The 25,321-nt window shown below is 40.7% G+C and overlaps 2 protein-coding genes across 2 annotated transcripts in view; both read right to left on the bottom strand.

Annotated features, from left to right (window-relative positions):
* Positions 1–5,319: 5,319 nt before the first annotated feature.
* LOC143669622 (uncharacterized) lies at positions 5,320–24,818 on the bottom strand. Its single transcript, XM_077144204.1, has 17 exons — positions 24,560–24,818; positions 24,074–24,242; positions 23,023–23,248; positions 21,548–21,673; positions 20,351–20,575; positions 16,913–17,224; positions 16,021–16,233; positions 14,449–14,652; positions 13,004–13,219; positions 11,870–12,108; positions 11,546–11,675; positions 11,138–11,322; positions 10,114–10,300; positions 9,345–9,563; positions 8,800–8,983; positions 6,168–7,002; positions 5,320–5,428 (listed from the first exon to the last, which is right to left on the bottom strand). Exons 2-16 carry the CDS (start codon positions 24,182–24,184, stop codon positions 6,747–6,749), a joined length of 3,033 nt encoding a protein of 1,010 aa, XP_077000319.1. The 5' UTR covers positions 24,185–24,242; positions 24,560–24,818; the 3' UTR covers positions 5,320–5,428; positions 6,168–6,746.
* The window catches only part of LOC143669621 (low-density lipoprotein receptor-related protein 1-like), a 71,937-nt gene continuing 71,171 nt past the window's right edge, over positions 24,556–25,321 (bottom strand). Inside the window, exon 9 of the mRNA XM_077144203.1 lies at positions 24,556–24,728. Within this exon, the coding sequence (XP_077000318.1) occupies positions 24,556–24,728 (173 nt within the window). The remainder of the gene's footprint in view (positions 24,729–25,321) is intronic.

Here is a 25,321-nt window from a genome sequence, read left to right as displayed (position 1 = left end):
TGTCTCTTCAATTCTATAGCTTGCTAGACTTGGGCCCCCTTGGAGCTGTAGAATTTGACAAAGATGATTGCAGCAGCATTAGATGACACAGTCACTCAGCTGACAGCACCCTTCTACGAAGGCACTATTTGGCCTGGGATTTTTATGCCCATTGTAACTTTCTCATGTTGAAAAGGGGTGTCAACAATATGGGTTCCAGGGATGGAACTGGTTGATGTTCTTAGAGAGACTGGCATCTCCAGGTTTCAGGACCTATGTGGCCTAGGAACTATCTGAAGGTTTTAGGTTTCCAAAAAGTAAACTTTGCGTGAAACTTTTGTAGGCTCTCAGTTAGAGCCCTGGATGTTCATTAGGGTTAACAGGAATGATGTTAGTTGGGGGTTTTGGCCCAGTATGTCTATAACAATCATCTAAGTTAGAATTTAATTCTAACATGATGGTGGTAAAGGCTTTATACACATTCTGATATATACCTGAGCAGTCCTGTGAGGTGGAAAGGACTGTTCCCACATCAAAAGGCAGACACCAAGACAGGTTAAAAAAAAAAAAAGTTTGCCCAACATCCTTTCCTTAGGCTATGGTCACAGTGGGATCAATTTAAATGGACTTAATCAAATCTACATAAATTTATTGTTCTTTTAGACAATATATGCTCTGTCTAGCACTTTCGACTTCACAATCATATTGTTTGCTCACAAATAAAATCTGAGGACATATTAGCTTTCCACAAGGAGTTCACATATCCTCTCTATCCAATTGCCCTTAGTTAGAAATTTCATATTCTGTCTAAACAGTCTGTAGTGATAATGAGGCATCTTAGTTTGTTAGGGCTGCTATGACAACTAGCACCCAATAGATGAGCTTAGACCCAGGAATTTATAGTCTCAAGGTATGGGAGGCTAGAAGTCCAAACTCAAGGTCTCAACAGGCCATGCCTTCTCCCAGAGTCTAAAGTGTTCTGGGGATGGCTTGCCACAATCCATGAGGCTGCTTGACTTGCATCTCTGCCTCTGTCACATGCTTCTCCTTCTAGCTTTTACTTCTGCTCAGTCATGTGGATCTGACTAGATTTCCTCTCCTTATAAAAGGACTCCAGCCATATGGATTAAGGCTCCCTCTGATTCAATATGGCCTCATCTAAATAGGATCTTCAAAAATCCTATTCACAAATGAGTCCACACCTTAATAATATTAGCAAAGGTCCTATTTATAAATATGTTCATATATGCAGGAATGGGCTTAGGAATTGAAAAGGTCCTTTGTGGAGAACATGACTCAATTCCCAACACAAGGCCATAATTTGGAGGTTAGAAGCTTGTAGAAGATTGCAGAATTAGATATTACAAAAAATAGGTCATGTGTGGTCATGAATGATGGGCCCTGGGTAGAAGTTACTCACAGTCCGTTTCATCAGACCCATCCAGACAGTCAGCATGGCCATCACAAACTTGCTCCATGGAAATACATTTCTGACCATCCTTACAGGACTGTGAAAGTGTGGAGCATCCTTCTGCTTCAATACATTTATTTGTGCCAGCCAAGTAGTACCCACTGGGACACTTACAGGTCTTTCCTTCAGGGTTCGGTAAACAGATATGGCTACATCCTCCATTATCTTTTGAGCAGCCGTTACTTCCTGTGGATTGTCAATCCCCCCCAAATCAAAACACAATATGTTGAGTTAGGTTAGGTTTCAGAAGGTTCTTCTACAAACTTTCTGCAAATAAACTATCAAAGTTCATAGAGTCAGAATCTAGAATATAAGTTGTCAGGGGAAGGATGGGGATAAGGCATAGGGCATTAAGAAGAAAATAATAATAAAATAAATTATCAGAGTTAGAGGACCTAGATGTTTTCCCAAAGTAGATAATTCTTTAATTTAATTCTTTTGAGTCAACTAAGTAACAAGTAATTGATGATTCTTCTTTATGGATAAGGATGGCTTTACAAGCATATAGTTCAGACACAGGATTGGCTTAAGAAAAACTGAGGTTAATTCTGGTTCATTCAAAACCCCATTTTGAGCTCTCTTCTCCTCTCACACCAAGCACCCACAATTAGAGCTAGAAAGGCCTAAGATTTCGAGCTCTCTTTAGACAATTAAATGCAGGCTTTAGTCTCTATTACCTTTCAGAAAATCTAATTAAGTATAGTAGTTATACATAACTATACTTCCTTACTCTAGCTTACTATCCATCCTCCAAGGCTGATATTTTAAGCTTTAACTTTTAGTGAGGCTTTACCTTTTGAGACATTTCAGGAATTGTGGAGAGGAGGTATGTATGTAATTTGGATAAAATCTACTTTAGGGTGACAGGGCCTTCTTTCCAGCTCTCAGAACTAAGTCACCAGATCAACTTGGTTGACCATTTATATTTCTGAAGGATTAAAAAAAGTTTCTCTCCACAAAGCCAAGGCTTCTGGATTTTAAACATAACTAACACTAGTTCATAAAAGTTTAGCTATAAGAAACAAGACAATGGAGCAGTATTCCCTTAAGACTGATATACTCATCATGCATGGTAATGGCATGTGTTGTTAACTCCTTGACCTCATGTCATTGACTTCAGTCTCATCTAGAGAAAGATTTTATCTATTACTACTCTAACCAAGCCCATCATTGCCCTCCCCAAACATTAAGGTAGATATCTGACTTGGGTACATAAGAAAGGTGGAATGAAATACTTGAGCGATTAAGTTGAAATATTTGTCTGGTTTCAAAGCTTACTTAACACCACAAGTAGACACAAAATGACCATGAGTAGAATGAAAACAAGCTCCATTTTAGAGCTAAAAGGGGGATTTAGATTATACCACAGTTGCAAAAGGCAGTCTACAATAATAGAACTGAAATGGAACCCAGGATTACTAACCCCCAGTCCAACATACTTACCCATTACACTATCTTCCAGAAAATTAGTAGGACTAATTATTTACCAGAATCAGACTGTATGTGAATGCATAAATGCAAGAGCGTCATGCAGATCTAAAAAATTTTCCAGGAAGATATTATTATTTGATGGGAAGCACAAAAATATTTCAAGGAAATATTGCAGGAAGATACAGCATCCTCTTCATGGGAAATTCAGTAGACTTCAATGTTACGTGCATAATTATTGCAAGTTTACTTACCCTGTTGACTAAATTTACTGTAAACTTTTAAGGCCACAATCTTCTGGTCTATTGGGAACCACTGGTCTTCTGAAAGCTCTGCTTTGCCATACCAAATCTTAGTGACTTGGGCTGAAACAAAAATGGACAACCATTGACAAAAATAAAACTTTAACTTAAGACAACTTTCCAAGCAAAAAGCATTGCTCATTGAACTTTGAACATCGAACACTGTCACTCATCTGCCTAAACTTCAGTTTTGTAGCAAGAGTTTCGCGGAAGAGCCAAATACTTTTGTATACCTTGTGCCTAGGAAGAAATTTCAAGACATATAAAATCTGTTATATACCTTTCTCCACAATAAAGTCAGGTGTTCACAAGCTACAATCAGCACATCCATATGTGTCATGATATCCAAATATAGACAATTAGGGTGCATAACACTTAAAAGCAGCCCACGTTATTGATGAGTAATGATTTCAAACACTTTTTTGAGAACATTTCTGAAAATTGCTTATTTACAATGAGAGTCACCAGGGGATTTAAAAGCAAATGTTAAAGGTCTTACTACCTAAATAATCATTAGCATCTCTGGGAATAGGATCTGTAAACCTGTTCTTAAAATCTTTCCCAGCAATTCCAATGTGGCCAGCCCAACTGGTCAGTGGAATGGCTTTTAGGAATTAGAGACACTTATTTTAAACAGATCTTCCAGTTTTTACCAAATATAGACTCTGGCCAAAGATAATATACAAGAGTACCATAGTTAAGGACAATTCCTTTAAAATACTAAAATACCCTATAAGTATAGAATTCTCTGTAATTCACCCAGTATTTTCATGTATATCTAATCAATAAAACAGGTACTGTCCTCATTTATAGGTACGGTGTTACAGCTACTAACTGGCAAAGTTATATATACACCTAATTCCAATTCCTAGCCCCCCTGCTCTCTATACTATACCATCGCATCCTCTAAAGCAGAGAATTGCTTATGAAGGACAGAAATCTCAGGTAGAAAGAGACTAAGCATATTCATACAAGGAATAAACAAATAAGTAATAGCTCTCCCCAGTCAAAAAAATCACTGTTACACACATACATTCAGATTAGGTAACCTGCTTAATCGTCCCAAATAGAGACATTGCCAAAGAACAGTGCTAGTAGCAGCAGCTATGCTTTAGAGTGAATTCAGATCACAAGTTAATGAGAGGTGGATTTAAGACCTACCATCATCAACTGTGGTCCAGAACATCCTGCCTTGACCACATGTAAAGAGGCTAAGACCCTGAATTCCTCTGCGGTCTTTTCTGTAGCTGGAGCCGTTGTGTTCAATACTTTCTATGAGCTCTCTCTCTGGAAAGAGAGTTTCAGTTAATTTTGCTTAGCTTAAACAGCCAAGCTACATCATTTAGCTGCTCTTGGCTTGTTCCATCCCCACACCAGGGCACTGTCTACCATGTATTCTCTGAAGGCCAGTTTTGCTTCACTCATTCTACTCTAAGGGTGATAACAAATATGTATGAGCAAATTTTTGTGCAAGTTCTCAATCTCATTCTTTCACAAAGTGGTAATTATTTGATTCTGCAGGCAACTTAGAATGGGGAAACTCTGTATTTGCTTGGAAGGTGGTGACAGAAAATGTAAATTTTGATCTAAAAGCTATCTGGCATTATGACTAAAGACCAGAAAATGGAACTCCACTACTTCATTCTGGACTCAAGGTCCCTCAGACTCACATTTAGGATGTAGGTCACAATGGCTTACCAGGATCAGCCCAGTACAGTCGGGTCCCTGAATCTGAAAAGGACAGGCCTATGGGAACCTGGGATTTCTGCCACAGCACCTTCCTCCCGCTGCCATCCATGGAAGCACATTCTATGCTAGAGCTGGGTCTGCCATCCTCCTGGGATCGCAGGTCCACAAAGCACATGGTTGCTGTAGGAGGGTGGAGCACAACAGAAGTTGGGTGATAAAGATTTTCACTGAGCAAGACAATGGGATACTGGCCTTTTGAGGAAGCTACATTGATATGGGGATTCTCACTGTCAATCCAATACATGTTTCCACTCAACCAGTCCACTGCCAGGTCAATCACTGCCCCCTTCACAGATATGATTTTCTTCCAAGAGAGTTTTCCAGATTCCTTGAGCCTCAGTAATCTAATATCACCATTATTCAGCTCTGAAAGGTAGAGAGTCTTTTCCTGGACAAGGTAATCCATTGAAGCAAGCTCATTCACATTGGTGAAGGGAAGCATCCTATGTTCTGGTACAGTTGCTTGTCCTTGTAAGGTGTCTATGTTTTTCAGATAGATCTGCAGAAAGAAAATTGTATGGGTGGCACAGGGTGAGTCTAGTCTAATTCAGCATCTTGATTTTGCATTAACATTAAGGTACTTAAGTTCACACATTTTTTTTTTAACGGTTATTTCTCTCCCTTCCTGGAGCTTCAAGCAAGTAAAATTCCTTGTATCCATGTGTTGAAAATTTGTCATCTTTAAATGAGACTTTACTAAGACCTTACTGACACTGAAGTCAATCTTCCACCCAAAAGCTTTCTTTTGTCATTTTAAAAATCCAAAGTTGACAAGTCCTCTGGATAGAAGAATTTAGGGGTGACTCGTTTATCAGTATCTTTTTATCCCCCATAATTTAATAAAAGTTCCCTTAAAATGTTCTTACCCCTAGGCTATGACCCAGCCAAGATGCTTGTATTTGGAGTTACTCTGAGTTATCAGCTAGCTACTTGGACCAAGTTAAGCATACTCTCAGCTTCCTAGCTTCACCATATACTGGTAGACTAAGCATTTTGCAAGGGAATTTAAGTAAGGTGGTCTTCACCTAATCATTTCAAGTTATTTTATTTTGCTTATGGTAGATCAAGCCTCCAGTACACAGTGAATAGCAAAATCAAATTTGTATTTGAAGAACAATCCAAGGGAAAGAGGTCTCTACTATTTATAATTATACATGGAAAATTAAAATTTCTCAAGGTATGAATACTAGGAATGTAGAATCAAGCATCATAGTGTTAAAAATCCTGAGGAACAGTACCTGCATGATAACTGCAGATGATACAAGAAACATGAAAGCAGACTCCTTAAGTGGAATACAGTGGAGGCCATCATCTGCAAGCAGGAGTCCCACTGGGCACTGACAGCTTCCCTTGGATAGTGGGCTCAGAAGGCACAAGTGAGAACACCCAGCATCCAGACAAGGGTTAGGAGACCTGGGCTGCAGCACTTCATGCATTATCTGGAAGGAAGGAGCTAGATATCACTATGCATTATTGAATCTATATAAAGAAGAAATGAGTAAGTGTTGCTTTCTCATCATTATAGACGAATGTCACCCAAGTTGTTCTTTGGGCAGCACATGCATATGGCCTCTTCAGGGAGAATGAGGGGGAAGTGCTGATGAGTACACTATAGACCTTGAGTCCATAAGGCTGTCCTGAACGCTTGATGAGTACAGCCCTGTTCTTGCCTGTTGTCTTCGCTACACTCTGTACTGCTCTTGTCTTCTTTTCAGACCAGAAGACTTCATCTTCAAACACAGCAATCGAAAAGGGGTTCTTGATTTGTGTTAGCTGCAACATCTAAAATGTTGGAGGTGAGCTTTCCAGAATGGGTTTTATACACAAGACACATGACATTTCATACAACCTAAAATCAAAAGGACACTTACACTAATACCAGTACCATCTAAATTGGCAGAGCCAATACAGTGAAATTTTTCATCGGACCAGAATATCTTCCAACTCAAATGGTCAAGAGCTATGCTACTTGGCCAGCCAAGATCTTGATTGATGAGTATTTTTCTGCTGCTGCCATCCATTCCAGCTTGTTCTATTTGAGGTTCTCCTCCAATTTCACACCAGTACATTAACCTATGTAGATAAAAGTCAGTTTGAGATAAAATATCATCTCGTAGAAAAATAATTTCAGTTCCTTTCTTAAAACACTGGTTTTCAGCCCTATGACTTTTTTTCCTCAAACTTAAATTTGGTCTGTTCCTTAAGTGTAATTGTGAAGTAGTATTTTGAAATTTCATGGTGAATGTATAGTCATCATTTGGGGACAAAATGTCTACCATGACAGTTGTATAAGAATTCTAGAACTACATTAGTTCGAAGCATGGAAAATATCCAAGGAACCTGGTAATATTTTCTAGGCTAAAAAGCAAGCTGTAATGTTCTAAGGAATGATCATGATGATGAATATGCAACTATGTGATGATATTGTGAATTACTGATTATATATGTAGAGCAGAATGATCATATGTGAAGAATGTTTGTGTTTCTTTGTTGTCATATTTTTTTTTATTTTAAAATTAATTAAAATTTTTTTTAAAAAAGCAAGCTGTTCCTTTCAGCAGATGTGGACCTCAAAACACATTCTTGGCCACAAGCTATTAGATGCACTCAAACCACTGAAAATTTCCTGGGGACACGTTGACAGAATTTTTGGTTGAGGATACTGAAAAAGTGAGAAAGCAGAGGTAAGGTGCCCAATCTGGGTTACCTTTGGACCGTGAGTTTTGCAATATCTTGTTCTTACGTTTGACACATGTATGACCATTCCAGTGAGGGAGTTGGTTTTGGCTCTGAAACATAGGAAATGCTGTCTCTAAGTTTCAGGGCTTTTGAGGAGAGAAAGCAACTCTGAGCAGAATAATCCAGTCTCAACCCCAATACACAATTATTCCTCCACCCCTACAAGTATGCTGTTGTAGATTAAACCTTTCCTATTTCCATTCTTCCTACCCAAAGCCAAATTAAAGCCACAAAAGTGCTCTTGTGCTTTATTCAGGGGTATATTTGTTTGTTTTTGCAAAAGAAAGTACAGGTGGGCCATCAGTGAACCACACTTACATCTCACTTTACCGAAATAAAATACATTTTCCAGAGGCTATAAAGATATATAACGTGCTAGTTTGAAAGGATGCATGTACCCTAGAAAAGCCATGTTTTAATCTTAATCCCATTTTGTAAAGGCAGCCGTTTCTTCTGATCCCTATTTGGTACTGTATGTTTGAAACTATAGTTAGGTCATTTCCCTGGAGATGTAATTCAATCAAGAGTGGTTGTTAAGCTGGATTAGGTGGAGATGTGTCTCCACTTGGTTGGGTGGGTCTTGATTAATTTACTGGAATCCTATAAAAGAGGAAACATTTTGGAGAATGCAAGAGATTCTGAAAGAACAGAGAACGACATAGCCATGAGAAGCAGAGAGTCCATCAGCCAGCGACCTTTGGACATAAAGAAGTCAAACACCTCCTGGGGAGCCTCATGAAACAGGAAGCCAGGAGAGAAACCTAGCAGATGATGCTGTGTTTGCCACATGCCTTTCCACTTGAGAGAGAAACCCTAAGCTTCATCGGCCTTCTTGAACCAAGACATCTTTCCCTGGATGCCTTTGATTGGACATTTCTACAGACTTGTTTTAATTGGGACATTTTCTCGGCCTTAGACCTGTAAACTAGGACTTATTAAATTCCCCTTTTAAAAGCCATTCCATTTCTGGTATATTGCATTCCGGCAGCCAGCAAACTAGAACACATTACTATAACATCTAAAGTACAGTCAGATGCATTTTCTATTCACTCATTCTATGTTGAAGAAACCAAAATAGAACTAAAGGAACAGACTTAGAGAACTTGAGCAGACATAAACCCCTCAACTCACCCATTCAGAGGATCTAAAGCCAAAGATTGTGGTTGATTAACATCATCATCCAGGACAACTGTGTACTCAGATTTTCCTCTCCAAGCAGCAGTCACCTGGATTGCCAGAATCTGACCAGCTGTCCCATCAGTCCAGTAGAGATTCCTTCCAATCCAGTCGATTGCTATACAGTCTGACTTTATCCCTGAAGAGGAGAAACCATTCAACATGTGCTCTTATGTTAAGCTGTAGCTTTAGCTGGGTTTGAGCTCATAGACTACTATGCATCACCATCAGAGCAATTTCTTTAAAATACTTGAAAATACTATTGGAAGAAGAAGATGACTACTGTAAATTATGCCTACTGGCTGATAGTTTGGCAGGCCCCTGTGTGTTTTGAGACAACAGTGCACCTTTACATTTCTAACAAGCTCACATTTCTCGCTCTCTTTTAGTTCGGAAAGTGTAATTAAACCACTGGTTAGAACACTAACGGCCACGCATTTTGTTTTCCATGCTATGTGCAGTTATTAAGGGTTGGGTCAAAGTCTGTACAAGGGGCCTACCTTTTACTATGGTCCCTTTCTTCTTTGTGTCCATACTTATCCACTTAATACTTTCTCCATTGAAATCTGCCCAGAAGATTTTCTGATCCACCAAGTCATAGTCAATAGAGAAGATAATCAGGCTCTTGTCTGTAGTGGCCAGAATATCTTCTTTCAAGCTCCTTAATCCATAGAGGAATAGATTAAATTGAATCGCAACCAGCAGGACTGGTTCAGAACCTGTCAAATAAGAACTGCTCTCAGCGTGATCTAAAAGGAGTTTGAACTGAGAACCCAGCACTGACTAAGGAACTAGGGGGCAAAGTAGTCTTTGTCTTCTCACTGCCAGGGCTGTGACGGCAACTAGACCATAGCTAGTTAGTTCTTCCCTCAACGTAATGGTTAGGCTAATAACTAGGGTTTAAAAGTGTTTAGAATAAAGACATGGTAAGCTTAAATTGAAAACCACATTTCTAATAGAATATTTGGGGGTAGCACTTGCCAGGACTTTAAATATCTACCTTAACTTCAGGTACAACTGGCCCATAGGTACAGCAGCCAGAGTCATCATTTCGGGTTAGAATAATGCCTCTTTAGTAGGAACGATCAGACTCTATTTTTAGTCTGAAGTTCAGGGGATAAAAGAGTGGCTTTGGGAATATGCTAGGCTTGCTCTCAAAACAGATCAAGCAGGCAGGAGCATTTACGACCTGAGAAAGGGAGACGTGCACTGGTATTCCCGGAAGATTCATGAAGCAGGGCCTAGATTCTATTTCCAACCCTGGTGTACCTGTGGCTTTGCAGGTGTGGCCATCGGGCTCCAGAGAGTACCCAGGATGGCAGGTGCAGCTGTAGGAGCCCTTGGTGTTGACACAGGTCTGACTGCAGGGCCAACTGCCTTCCTTCTGGCACTCATCCACATCCTCGCAGGTGCGGCCACTGCTCTCCAGCTCAAAGCCTTGCTCACAGGCACACACCTGAAAGGAAATTGGAAAGCATTAAGACTTTCTGAAGGTAGCACAACACTGAAAGACCGAGCTCAATCTTGGAATAAAAAAGCATATGGCAATACATTCTATTTTGGTAACTCAGACAGTTCTTAAGACCAACTCTATTTTGATTATAGTCACTCTGTTTGCCTTATCAACTCTGTCCTACATCTCACATTCCTGCTTTACTGTGAATCCCGCTCTAGCAAAGGGGCCCAAATTCAACCCAGCACCCTAGGACCCCAGGAGAATCATAGTGAGGCGACACATAGATTTAACTGAGCTGGTAGTCTACCAACAGAGATATATGTAAGACCAGATATCTGAAAGTTATTTTCTTCTACCTGCTCATTGGAATCAAATTCACATTGTTCACCCAACTAATAATGCTAAACTAGAACATAGGTCGTCCTCAATTTCAGAGCAAAGCATTTTGCAAAACTCATTTCAAAGTAGGTACTCAATTCCCTATAGCTGCAACATGCAGGGGGTGCTTGACTCTTGGGGCAACCCACAAAAACCTCTTACTTATCTCTAACTATTATCCAGAGCTCATGGGTGGGGAGGAGAAGGACAGGGCAGCAGAGTTCCTGGAGGTTGGGTGGCAGGGTTCCAGGAGACACAGCTTAGGGAAGGAGCTAGGCAGGATTTCCCAGGGGCTGGGAAAGGGTCAAGCCCAGAGAGCATCACCGGATGGCTCCCGGCCAGCTCAGGGGTTAAGGAGTAGTCAGGGTTAACCTGAGTGATAAAGTTGCTCCCTTTAGTCCACATTACTTCTAAACTAAGGTCATCAGCTGCTAGGGAACAGTAGCCGAACCAGCTCACAGGTCCATCTGGAGACTGGTAGCAGGAGTGGGCGCATTGTCCTTGGATGCAAGTTGATGGTGAACACTTTCCACCTTCATCGGAGCCATCGGCACAGTCCTCCTTCCCATCGCACACAAGGCTGATGTTGAGGCAGGCCTGGGAGCGGCACTGAAACTCATAGCTCTGGCACTGCTTAGGGAGGCCTAGAAAGAATAACTTTCTAATTAGGGTTTTCTAGTCTCTCCCCACATATCCCTCCCACAGTGAGACTTCCCTCATGTGCATTTAAGTCCCCTCTTCTCTGGTAAAGGAATGGATCTCAGGCTCTGCAGTATTTGCTTGCTGGGCTAGTTTTCCAAGAGCCAGAAGTAAGCGCCCCTTGGAAACCATCTGCTTTCCGCCCTTGGTGAGAGCACCTGCACTTACACCCAGCTTCGTCGCTGCCATCCCTGCAGTCGCTCTGTCCATCACAGAGCCAGAGGTCAGGCACACACTGGTCTCCACTGGCACAGGACCATTGCCTTGAGCCACACTGGAGTTTCTCAAGGCCACAATCCTGGGAAGACAGTGACTCAGTCAGTGACACCTGTGTTTAGAGCCCAGGAAGAGGTTCTTGGAGGAAGAAGAGACCTGGGTTTACAAAACAGCTCCCAAGTCCCAACTGTAGCAAGACCAGTTTTCCTAAATTTTCTACTGGGAAGCGTGCAATTAGAAATACACTCTTATTTTCCCAAAGGAAGAGAGGACTACCTTCTCATCAGATCCATCTTTGCAGTCTAAGTCATGGTCACACATCCACTCTGCCAATACACATTCTCCACTCTGCAGACACTTTACTTCCCCTGACGGGCACCACAGCGGGCTGGCAACAGGACAGCCTTCTTCGTCTGAGTGGTCCAGGCAGTCTCGTTTCCCATCACAATGCAGAGAAGAAGATATGCATTGACCAGCCTCACATCTAAATTCTGAGAGGCTGCATTTTTCATGAACTGAAAAATAAAGCTTTAGGTAAGACCTTAACTCCGTGCAGAAGTGACTCAATAGCAAATAAAGTGGGCCAAAAATTCCCCAGTCTTCTGCTATAACCTTGGAAGTTAAGCCCCAGCAGTAAGTAGGGTAAGACGGTGATTTAAGTAGAATGTTGACCAGAAAAAGGTCTATCAATGAGCTCATCACCCAGACAGAAGCAGGTCAAGAAAAGCCTATAGGAGAGAAGAATAGGGATGGGAGGACAGAGCCCTATGAAATAGGTACAGTAATAGGACTTTCCTCCAGGACATTTACTTCATTCATTAAAAAAAGAATTTCTCTTTTTGCCCATGACATCCCAAATATCCTCCAATTCATGCTCTTGGCCTCAATTTCTATGGACAGATGTGGCTTTATGTGGTTTAAGAAAAAGGGGCAAGCCCTAGGCAAAACCCTAACTATATATTAAAAAGCAATGTATAGCTTGGGTTGCTTCCCACTTCCTTTCTTTACCTCTTTTCTCCTGGTATTCTTCTTAAAACCTCAAGCGCATTCATATCTGCTGACAACCTGATGACCTCTACTTCCATGGTACTTTATCCAGCATCCTCCTCTCCACTCTTCAATGCCCCAAATGGTCCCTTTTGCCCTAATCCCACAAGGCAATTAAGGCCTTTGAAACATAGCATTAGAAAGGATAAAAATGAAGACTATCCCATAAAAACAAGGAAAACTTAATGCCACCTACACATGAGATGGCGTGTCACATGAGAAGACCGAGGACTACTATGAAAATCTTTAAGAAGGTAGATTTCAGTTCAACAGGAAAAAATACTTTGCCTTGGTGAGGAGCTTGCTAACCCTTTAGTAGGCAATCCCATTTAAAATACTCTAAGAAAGTCCAATGGGACTTACCACACCCTTGTTCATCTTTTTTGTCAGAACAGTCTGGAATGCCATCACACAGCCAACTCTTAGGGATACAGCGGGTCTTGTTGTCACAACGGAGAGCACAGTCCTCAATGGGTTTCCAGCAGTCCAACTCATCAGACCCATCCAAGCACTGCTGAACTCCATCACAGTGGTATTTCTCCTCAATGCACTTGTTTCCATCCAGACACTGGAAAACCCCTTAATTGGAAAGGGCCAAAAGCAGTACCATACAATCAGTCATACAAAAGGTTCATGATTAGATTAACTCACCATCACGCTGGAGAGGTAAATGGGCTGCAGCTGACTTTGATTTGTGTTCTAATAGCTTAGCTGATCCACAAGCAAGTTCTAATTAAGTGTGCAGGTCAATTAAGTTAGCAAGCTGAACTAGGTTGTTCAAATAATAAAGTCTCATGTTTGTTCAGTTATTTTGCTGACTTATTTGAACACTACCCCTTCTTTTAAAAATACACTATGTAGGTCATCATGTGGCTCAGCTCTATATAAGGGCAGGTATTGGAACACTTCAGCAGATTTGAGGAAGCACAGAACAGAAGCTGTAGTCAAATCATGCAGTTGACTCTTGTTCTTTGTGGAAGTTATGTTCTATAAACTCACCATGAACACTGAGTTAGCAAACACAAAACCTTTGTGCCCAGGGAGAAATTCAGGGTTAGGTTTCTGTGAGTCACAGATTACAGCATTTCATCAACTTGATCAATACAGAACCTTGTTCTATGTGTGATTCTTCTTAAAGACATCTTATTTAATATTTATTGTTGATTCATTAACATTGAACTCACAGCCAATAGCAGTATAACTTGTGCCTGAACAAAGCTTATCTAACTCACAGGTTTTCCAAGCAAGGCATGTCACAGTCTTCTTGCACTTAAGAATATTAGAGAGCACTTCAGCCCTAGGCTGGGGCCATTTAAAACAGAGAAATCATCAAAGAGAAGCACAAGCACGTGGAAAGCATGGCATTAGATATATTGCAAAAAAAACCTTTGTATACATATAACAGCTGAACCAAGAAGGTGGAAACTTGATCTACTGAAGCGGGAAATGTGCACCTTAGGAGATACATTTTTCACCATTCTGTGTGTGTCTGCAAGTGACTGCAAAAGTACAGGGAATATTGATTTGAAAGTGACAAATAAATTTTAGGGAGTAGGTGAATTTGCAATATGGACTCCTCGAATAATGAAGATAAATTATACCTGGTAAAATATTTGACTTAAATATGATAAAAGGGACATTCACAGAGTCCTTATTCCCACAGACGATAGCTTTCACCTATACTAGTTTATCTGGGGAGAGCAAGTATGATCACAATAAAATAAACACCCTGGCTATTGGGACCACATACTCCAAGACGAATCCATGTATCTGGCACAAAAGATTGAGAAGAGGAGAAGGTGACAGACCTGGTCGGTTACAGAAGTGGGAACAGTTCTCTTCATCTGAGCCGTCCTGACAGTCACGCCGGCCATTGCAGAGGTGCTCCCGAGAAATGCATCCCTTCCCATCCCTGCAAGGAACAGAGGATCGGGTGCAAAGCAGAGGCGGTGGTGCAGGAGGAGCAGGAGGCACAGGAGGGATCGCAGTGGCTGCTCCTGCAACCTCAGGGTCTAGAACCAACAGTTGCTCCAATATGTTAGTCATTAGGTTCCAAAGCCTAGACCCTTTGATTAATTGTGGTGCATTAATAAGTCCCTACTCTATCAACTTTGAATTTGGGCCTTTTTTTTTTCCTTTCAGTTCTATTAGCTTTCACCTTAATTTTAATCAATATCTGATGCTATATGTCTGTCTGGAGAAATGAAAAATAAAAGAAGTTTCTGAAGGCAGGGACTCCTTCTGGCTGGTTCTCTGCACTAGCATTCTACAGCCTAGGACAGGGTCCAGCACAAAGTGGGCACTCAAATGTCGCAATGTATGGGTCACACTGCTGAAACTTACTAATTAGCACTTGTCAACAACTATCACAGCAGTCTAACAGATTTGCTAGTAGAATAATCAAAATTGAGTTTATTACTTAAAATCTATCAGCCCAATTTACCACCAAAGAAATATTGTCTCAAGGCCTGATGCTTCTTAACCCTTAAGACCAGATTAAACCAACCTCTAAATTGGGGGTGGTAAGACAGTTGAGGGTGGGCAGTGGTGGCTCAGTGGCAGAATTTTCACCTGCCATGCTGGAGACCCGGGTTTGATTCCTGGAGCCTCCCCATGCAAAAAAAGAAAGAAAAAGTAAGACAATTGAGACAGGCTGGAGAGACGGGAGACCACCATAAATTGGTCATGTAGAATAAGGAGAGCTCTGCCCCTTTTTGCTTCTGTATCTCCTGGGGACTCCTACCACACTGCTGCCAAAGCTCCCTGACTGTGATATGATTTCTCCTTTTCTGCCTCAAGATCCAGGGTCAGATTTTTTTTTGGCTCTCTGCCAAAGGTCATATAAAAAGAAAAGAGCTGAATAACCTGGATTGCCATGATCACTTTAGTAGGATGGAGAAGATTGCTTTTCCTGGTATCCGTATCCTTAGGACAGTTTCTCCAAGGTTCTTCTGCTAAAAAGCTTGCATGTTTTAAAAAAAAAAAAAAAAGTGGGGGGGTTCCTCGGTAAAATCAGTTTGAGAAGCTGGCTTAGGTCAAATTAAACGGATTTTTCTACCTCCAGGCTAAGAGTCTTTAATATGCGAACGTGCAACACGATTCCCAAAAGCGGCAGTGTATGCAAACACTTTAAAGAACACTTTTTGAATACAGAACACTTTACAGAAAAGCTCAGGGAGCTGTGTCATTAGATTCCTTGGGAAACGCACTAAATTCTTAAATTTCCAGAACATAGACATTCTAGGGAAAAGGCAGCGTGCCAAATCATGCGTTGGGGCAACTGTCAAAGCAAGGGATACCCAGCCTTTCATCCCAGAAAAACACTGAGAAGTGTCAGCTGACACGGTTCGCAAAGAATAACCTGGTAGAAAAAGACTTGCCTGGAGCCACCTGGTTCTCTGTCAAAATGATCACTTTCCCTAAAGATGGCTCTTTCAGCACAAAGATAGGCTCTAGCCTTTTCCGGTTCGATAGTATGAGAGCCGTTTTGTTCACTGTCACCAGGTAGGGTTCATAGGCAGCTATAATCCCAGCACTCCAAGTCTTGTTCAAAGTGTATGTTCTGTTCCTTAGGAGACTCAGTCCATGCAGCCCTAAGGAAGAATCAAGGTCTTACAAGCTGATACAGAACAAAGAACCCGTGACACAGTGGAGCACGGGTACCATCGACTGATGGTCAATGACACACAACTGAAATAAGTTCATTTTCTTCCTACCAAGCTTTACAGGTTGTGGATTTATATTTAAAGATAGCCCAAAGAAGTGTTTAAAGCTGCAGAGAAGCAAGAGCTTACGCCTGTCATGTGGGAACATCAGCTGTGACTTCACTCTCTTTCACGTCTCCTAAAGGCATTTGGATATCAGCATGCAGCTGCCAGGGTTCCAAGGATGGTTTTTGAGGTAGAAAGATTATCAAGTGCAGCTATACATGGATAACTCCTGCCTGTTATCAGGTTATAGTTGCAGCCCCTGCACTTGATTTGCAATGGAAGTTTGGCTCTGTTCCTTCTACTTGTAGAAGGAGAATATATTCTGCACACTACAGAGCTATTAATATTTTATTTCTGAGGTTTGTGATCTCTTGAATCATAAATCTAGACTTATGGATAAAAGTGAATTTGGGGTAAATGATTTGTCTGACCTTTAACTATAAAAATCAGAATTTCAGTTCTAAGAATAACCGGAACCACTATGCTAAAATCAAGATTCTCTTCCCATGACTCACTCATCCTCTCAAGCATCTTTTAACAGCTCTGGATGCTTAGCACTTACCTAACCCTTTGGTGGTCCAGAGAATGCTAGATGAGCCTAGGTCCAAGGCCATCTGAGTGTCCGCTGTCCAGGTGCCCCTCCAGACTTCCCATCTGTCTTTGCCATCGAGGGTCATGCTTTGCAAGTGTTTACCACTTTCTACCCAGTAGAGCACCCTCTTGGGCCAATCTAGAAGAAGATGCAGTATAACACTGCCTGTACTGTACAGGGTATAGGTTTCTGGGCCAGTAACTCTAGTCTGCAGAATGGCAGTCCTATCACAGGGAAGCCAGTACAGGTTTCCAGTTGATATGTCCACATTTGCTGAACAGACTGTAAGAAGAAGTAGTTCCCATCAGAAAGCGCATTCAAACAGGCTCACATACTGTCTTGAGCTTTGACTCAAGGAGGAAAGGGAGACAGTGGGGGGATGCAAAGATCAGTGTCTAACATGCCTACATTCCTTATTGGATAGGAGAGAGAACCATCTCATTCTGCTTTGGTTCTGTTACCTGGGCCTATGAGCTCATCCAATCCTTACAATCACCTGGTCTGGCAAGCATTAACCACATTTTATGGGTTAAATACCTACGAGGCAAAGCATGGGTGTGAATGCAGGTCTGCAACTCCAGATTCACCTTCCTTCTTCCAACCAGGTTAAGGATGCCATCAATTCATTACATGTCTGAAATTACTATAGGAAAGCAGAGACTGTGCTAAAGGGACCCCAACAGCAGTGCTATGGAATGTCATAGGTACAGTGATGGACAGTGGGACTGACACTTAGAAAGCACAGCTATGGCAGGGCTCAAATATATGAAAGCCACGGCACGCCAGTTCTCTGGATGTGACTGACTGAGTTAGGTGCTAACCTACAAAGCAGTCCCCCTTCTCCCTTCCCATGCATAACAACTAGTTGTGCAATTGGGTCTAAGCTAGTTATTTAGGTACTCTAGGATATAGTCTAAGAGAGGTTAACAGTTGTATCATGCTTGTAAGTCAGACTGCCTCATTTGAATCCCCGTTCCATAATAACATGTCGGTTGATTCTGTGCATCAGTTTCCTCAAAGGTAAGATGGGATATTGCTTCTCTTACAGAGCTGTCATGAGACTTGGAATTACTACTCAAGAAAAGCTCAGGCTAGTGTCTGGAATTTTCACTGAAGTTCTGGAGTAGGCTTGCACAAGCTCACAACAGCCAATTTTTCAATTCAGGAATTCTGTAAGCTGAATTACTGAATTATATAAACAAATACATTTTATTAAAAACAAAGGTAAATAAACACTCAAGTCATCACTTCTTTGTTTTGTTACATTTCACTAGTATCTACGCTCTTGGTTATTTACTACAATTGTGTTTATATAGTGGAAACATTATGGACTGGGCATCTCTTCCCATCAATCCTACACTGGTAGCTTGAAATCCATCATTGTGGGAGTATTTACACTCCGAAACTCAGCAGACATTATAAATCAGGGCTTGATTTGCTCTATGGACTTCCTAGACCAGGGATTGGCAAACAATGACCCTTGAACCAAATTCAGCCTGTTGGCTGTTTATGTAAATAAAGTTTTATTGGAACAGAGCCATGCTCATTCATTCACATATCATGTAGGGCTGCTTTTCTTTTTGGATGCATGGTCCAGGAATGTAGGGCTGCTTTTACGTTCCAGTGGTAGAGGACCCAGAAAACTGAAAATATTTATTATCTGGCCCTTTACAGGAGAAAAAAAATGATAACCCCTAGTCTACACTTAAGACAGTGATTAATAGAAAGTGCTTAAGTTTAAGCTGATTAATAGAAGTGTTAATAATGAAGGTTAAACATAAATGTCATGTCTATAGTTACTACATTTTTAAATACAACAAAAAACAGACGAATTTTCTTTTAGTGCTTGAAAACATACATCCAATTCAGCAAAACTAATATCTAATGCTTGTTTACTAATCAAGGGTGATGTTGACATTTACATTATTGATAAACTTATTCTAACAAGGCTTCGTGGCATCACTTTTGTCTTACTAGTTTATGGAAATAAAAGCGTTACACAACATTGACGCCAGGACTAATTACTCATCAATGATGTCAGCAGCTTCTTTGCCACATCCGTAAGTGATCAAACATTTATTCATCACGGAATTTTGCTAACTCTTGCTTAAATTGGAACTATGGATAGGTTACCGATCCAAGAATTCAGAATTAAAAAAATGCATTATGTGAAGATAAATTGGCTATATGGAATCTGCAATAAAGAACACTGGGTGCTTTATTATTTGTATTTTTTATGCTTTGCATTGTTTATATAAGTAAACTATTATAAACTCATGTAGGTGAGTACACACACATTTTTTTTCCTTAGAGAATCGGTTATTAAACATTCCCCCAACACACCACTGGGGATGCAATAAGAAAACATCAAGTACCAGGGAAGCTGACCCACAGGCAAGACATGAAATTGGGCAGGGGTAGAAGTCAGTGTATACAGGACTCAAAGTGTGTGTTCTTCTTACATACTGGACGTAAATGTGGTGTGGGAGTGGTTATTTATTATCCTCAAGTTTTCACTTGGAGGAACTGTCATAGAAGGATGTGCCTCAGCTCTGCCTACTTCCCTTCAGTCTTTTAAAAAGATAAGTGATTTCATATTAGCAAATGCATAAGAGTAGACTGGCCATGCTCAGTCCGGCTCCTTTCTCTCCTTTGTCAGGCTCTGCCACCTATAGAGACATTCACAAACAAGGGTTCTCTAGACAGCCATCAGCATCACGAGGTCACTGCCCATTTCAGTCTCCTGAAAGTTTCTAGGTCAAGTTTTGGAACCTCCTGTGTGCCGGGCAATGCACTTATCCACTGGAGTCTGGGGAGAGGACACTGCCTCTGAAGGATGTCTTGCGAACATGTATTTAAATAGAGGATTTATTGCAATAAGCACCCAGTGCACCAACATCCAGAAATGGTTACTGGTCCATGAGCTCAAGTCTCTGTTCTCCTTTAAGAAATAGATGTTTGCATTGAAATTGAGTGCAGGGAACCTGAGAGTAAGCTGTGGCATTTGGACATGTAGGAGGAGAGAGAAAGGATATATATTACCATGTTAAGAAAATATCGTGCTGTTTCTCTCTGAAATCTGCATAGCAAATGATGTCTAAATAAATGTAAGAAAAATCTACAATGCAAAAAATTGAACAATATGACCATTTCTACCCTACCCAGACTTAAGTTCAGAAAAATAAAATGCAAGTCTTTTCACTCCCTCTAGGATTTCCTATATCATGGCAGCCTTTTAATAGTCTGTACAGCCCTCCTAAGAACAAAAGTAAATCAGAGACACTTAATTACCTAAGACCACTCTTTTAGCATGCAGATGAGGAACAGGTAGGATTATTTGGCCCTAGTTTAATTTTGGAGCATGAAAATAAAGGGAAAAAAAGGAACAAGATAGTTGCCCAAACATACTTGTACGTTCTGTCTGAATTTCTTGCTTTTTCCCTGAATAACCGGTTGAGTAGAGCAAGTGTGCCTGGGCATCTGTCCAGTAGATGAGGTTCCTTTTCCAGTCAATATCCAGTAAATAGGTGTTCCTAGGATACTTATGAACCAGGGTTTTCTCCATAGCAGTTCCCATAAAGCCAACTTTCAACAAGTAGAGATGTTTGCCAGAAGAAAACACAAGTTTTAACTCTGCCAAGGAAAAGGAGAGATTTACTATTTGACCATTTGTCATGTAAGCTCTCTGTTCCCTTTTGATTATTGTTGGTAGTTTATTTGTACCCACTCCATATCCACCCTGCTCCCTTCTCGAGCTGTGTGCCTCCCTCATGCTGAGGCGTCCCAGACATGGAAACGGATCTTCTCAAGTTCACCTCTGAAGAACATACACCACATAAACCCCATGACTTCCTTGGAGAAGTGAGTCATTCAGGCAAATGAAAGTGTTGCTGAGCTTTCCAAGGCACTAAGGCTTTGGGATTTCTGCTGAAAGGCTTAGGCCGAATTGTGAGGACTAGGGGTAAAGTGTTACTCTGCTTGATTCAGTCAAGGCATCGAGTCCTTACTGGTACGTGCAAGTCTCAGTACTAAGAATTTTAAGCTCTATTGGTCTATTGAAAGAAAAGTAGCAGCTATTAGAGTTAATTGTATATATAAAGTGCAGAATCCAATTTAAGCTGAAGCCTTGAGTTTAGTACAATATTTTATTATACCATGATCTCATTCAGTGGCTACCCATTATGAGCTGCATGTTTTGAAGGTGGATAGATGATGAACACATCCCCATCCTTTATTCTTCTTAAAGCCTCACAGAGAAAGTCAAGTAAGTTGGGTATCCTGTGACCAGTGGATTAAGTAACCTTTAATATTTTGAAGCAGGGCAACACGATGGACTCCTTCTAAGAATACTGAAGCAGACACCTTGTTTACAAACAACAGCCATAAGACTACAGGATTTATTTCTCATACCAACCGACTGAATTTAATTGACTTACATTTTTGCATTTGTGTAAAGGTTAATGGTATAAACTATTTTCTTCCTTTTTAAACTAATTAAAGATGGTTGTCAGTACAGAAGTGATCTAGACCTGGAGACTATCTTATTTCCAGGCCTATCATCGAATGTGCCCCCTTGGACCAAGCCAATTGCACCCATGTACTTACCACTACATATACCAGAAGGCAAAAGAAACATTCCCTCTGGACAAACACATTTATAGCCCTTTAGATGGATGGGAGACAGGAGACATAAATGGCTGCAAGACCCTGGAACACAGGCTGGGTACATGCCTATTTTAAAATAGAAACATGTTAGATATAGTATCAGTTTTATTTATCCACACTAATACAAAACCATACTCAAGGAAAGTTGTCAGTTTTCCCTTAAGAGGAATCCCAGTATACCTGTCACCATCTAGGTTAGGTGTGCTGACCTTTGAATACTTAGGGTCTCCTGACTGTCTTTCTGATAATGACAATTGTCTCTCTATATTGTGTTAGAGCAAATTAAGCTTCAACCAACATCTCCTTGAAGAGTTAAGGCAAATGATTGTCTAACATACCTACGGGAAGACTCAGAGGTACATTCGATCCTCATCAATCACTGATCCTATATTTGCAAATTCACCTACTCAAAGAAATTTATTTGTAACACCAAAATTAATACCTGTGGTGCTTTCAGTGTCATTCATGAACATATGCAGAGCAGTGAACATTTTTAGTTACCCAGCGCGCATGTTCCTAGCTGACAAACACATCAAATAAGGCAATGTTCTGCCTTTTATTACAGCTCTCACACTGTAAACAAGTGTCCTTTTGTGGCATATTTTATTGCAACATTTGTCACATTTTCGCGTCTTTATTTGGTGATTTTGCTGTTTTAAATGGGCCCCAAGAGTAGTGCTGAAGTGTTCTTTAGTGTTCGTAGTGCAAGAAAGCTGTGATGTGTCTTACAGAGAAAATACAGTTTTCTGCATTTTAAATAGAGCTACAGTGCTGTTGGAGCTTAATGCTAATGAATGAATGCTATATATTAAATAAGGAGTCTTTAACAGAACTGCACATAAAACAAGGTTATGTATTGATTGACAAAATGTTGTGACCAGAGGGTAGTAGGAAATCAGCTTCTTATTTCACATAACTTCTGCAAATCACAAAAGTCAACTGTAAATAGTGGTCTATGATCTCTACTTTGGGTAGTTTCTCTGACCTGTTTAAAAGAATTGTCTGAGTTCTATTCAACATACAAGTTCAAACTCTTAACTCTTAGCCAATGAATATTTGGCTTCTTCCTACTGGCAGGATGCTGGGGCTTGGTTCAATTTTCTGTCAGAAAATAAGTTGTCCTACTCCTGTGAAGCAGCTTATTATCTCCTATACATTTTCTCTATTTCGGACATTAAAAACCTGGCCAATGCATTGAACAGGCACCAGGAACATGCCTAGAATGAGTTTCCCAATTGATGCTTTCATTCAGTTCATTTTACTTGGAGGTGCTGTGTTAAGTCTGGGATGATACCCAGGACATTTCCCCCACCTCAAAACAGCGAGTTGCAATTTGCTAAGGTAATAATTCTAGGCTGTTTCTATTTAGTGTACATTCTGATTCATAAGAATTTAAAAGCAAGCCATTTACTTACTCCTAGGCTGCTGGAATTTGTGGAGGATAGAGAAAGCAGATACAGAGGCATTTAACAGCACCTCTCTCTTCTTTGGGGTGTGGGGCAAGGTACGAAAGAGCTGCATTTTATTTGCCCAGAAGAAGCTGTTCTCAAACACAGCTAGTCCAACTGGATCTTCATCTTCCAAGAAGGCCTCAGGAAAGGTGTACCTCCCACTGCCGTCCACTTTTATCATCTCTATTGACTGAAGGATTAGATTCTAGTGAGAGCATGGCATCATTACAATAGGTGCTACATCAGCGTCACCTCAGTTTCTGGGACACATTAAATATCTTTAAGTGATATCACCTGATAGAGATGAACTCATTTTAGGATTAATGGAGACTTATACCAATGTCAGTAGATTGGACTGCCGCTGCTTGAACAAATTAAGGTCACAGATGTATTGTACAAATAATTGCTAAAACTTATTTTCTGCACCCAGGCATTTCAGCAAATCCATTGCCTGCATTCTCAAACTGCCTTATGAGGTATGTATTTCTACCTGCTTTCAGAGGGTAAATTCTCCAGTGCTCAAAGAGTCACCATGACTAGCCAAAGTCATAGTTAGTTAACAGACCTAAAAACATGACTTATGTCATACCAGCCTTTTGCTTTCATGTTCCCCCAAACCAGATAACATGAACTGTAATGTTACAAAAACCTACAAATATGAGTAGCAGGCACTTATGTACTTAAGTAACCATATGCTTTCAAGGAAGTGGTGTGCCAAATTGAAAGGTCTGGTATCCTAAGTACAACATAGAACATGAATTATGCTACCAGGAAATTTCAGTGCTAATTCAGTTTGACTACAGAGTGTTTAAGAAAGTCACATTAAGACTCTTAACCTATGTTGACACCATCAGGCTCTACCCTAGAGAAACTGTGCTTTTCTCAGTTTTCCTGGCCAGAAGATGATACTTCAGTAAGTTGGTGCAGGACTTACGGGAGCTTTGTACTTACCTACAAAGTCAACCCCAAGCACCCAAGAAAAGTTTATTTTTTCCTCTGGACCCATCGGCAGTACCTCTTTATATTCACTGATCCAGTAGAGCCTGCCAGTTACATGGTCCAACGTCAGTCCAAAGGGCTCCTCCCCAGTTATAACTGTAAGCACCTTTCTGTCGGACCCATCCATCCCTGCTGTTTCGATAGTCCTTATACCTTTCTCCCCTTGATTTACCCAGTACAAGTACCTGAGAAAAGCAAGAGCACAAGGTGTTAGAGAATCCCCTCAGTGGCACCCATGCACACACACCTTATTCTGAAGGAGGCTGCTTTAGCTCTCATACAGCCCTCATATCATTGCACTGCTAAGAATACTATAGTTTTATGGCTTCTAGGCTAAGTATATTATAAAAAGTCTGCCCCATAAAATCTAATTGAGACTTCAAACTTTAGAAGTTTGGGGAGCAAATAAGACCTAGGTTGCAAAAGGCTGACATGCTCTCTTAATTTAAATATCAAAAATAACCAATGATTTTGGATATAATGCAAAATACATGCTACTCACTTCTTTGCAGGAAACACTATTAACTGCTCTGGTGTGAGATCCTTTTCCAAGATTTTGACATAGCCTCTGCCATCACTTAAGCCAGCACAGATGACCTTGGCATAGCTGCTGGTCCAATACAGCTGTCCCGTGAACCAGTCCACAGAGATACTGTTCACTGTTTTAAATTCTAGGCACACAGGACACAGTGTTAGTTTCCTACATTGCTCTATGTCTATCTCACCCTAAACTTAAACAAAACTTCTCTACATCATCTGATTTCAACCTGTACAATAAAGCAAATAGGACGCTGGAAGAAAGGGCCAGAGATGTGCTACAGTGCTTGTAATATATGATGAGCGGAAGAGAAGGAGAAGTACCTTAAGGAAGCATAACCAAAGAATCCAGAAGAACGTGACCTCAGTTTTAGAGAATATTTATTATAGAAGTTTCCAGTGAATTTGTCATTAACTCTCACTCCTAATTGCTTCCAGAGCATTTCTACGTGCCCCATATTATGCACAGTTTTCACATGCATCATTAAGTGCAATCCCCCCTTACACAGTGAAGGAAGTGCTGCTTCCCTTATCTTACAGAAGCTCATCCAAGGGGTTAAGAACTCATCCAAGGTCACATGCCCAGTGATGAAGCTAGGGGTAACTTAAACCTGGGCCCATGTTCCCAAGACTCTGTCTGATTCAATAGCCATTTATTCTCTCAAGTTATGCTCTTCCATGTTCTCATGCAGCAAAATTACGGAAGTCTTATCTCAAATCTGGATTT

The sequence above is a fragment of the Tamandua tetradactyla genome, chromosome 26 (genome assembly GCF_023851605.1).
Source record: "Tamandua tetradactyla isolate mTamTet1 chromosome 26, mTamTet1.pri, whole genome shotgun sequence".
Classification (NCBI taxonomy): Eukaryota; Metazoa; Chordata; class Mammalia; order Pilosa; family Myrmecophagidae; genus Tamandua; species Tamandua tetradactyla.
The sequence above is the reverse complement of the archived record's forward strand: the minus strand, read 5'-3'. Positions and strand labels throughout refer to the sequence as shown.

Excerpts from the sequence above, each read along its gene's own strand:
- LOC143669622 (XM_077144204.1), bottom strand. The coding sequence starts at position 24,184 with ATGGATGGGTCCGACAGAAAGGTGCTTACAGTTATAACTGGGGAGGAG. Across the intron at positions 13,220-14,448 it reads CCACTTCTGTAACCGACCAG|GGGTTTTCCAGTGTCTGGAT; the intron begins GTCTGTCACCTT and ends TTTCCAATTAAG. Across the intron at positions 11,323-11,545 it reads TGGCAGCGACGAAGCTGGGT|GCCTCCCTAAGCAGTGCCAG; the intron begins GTAAGTGCAGGT and ends TATTCTTTCTAG.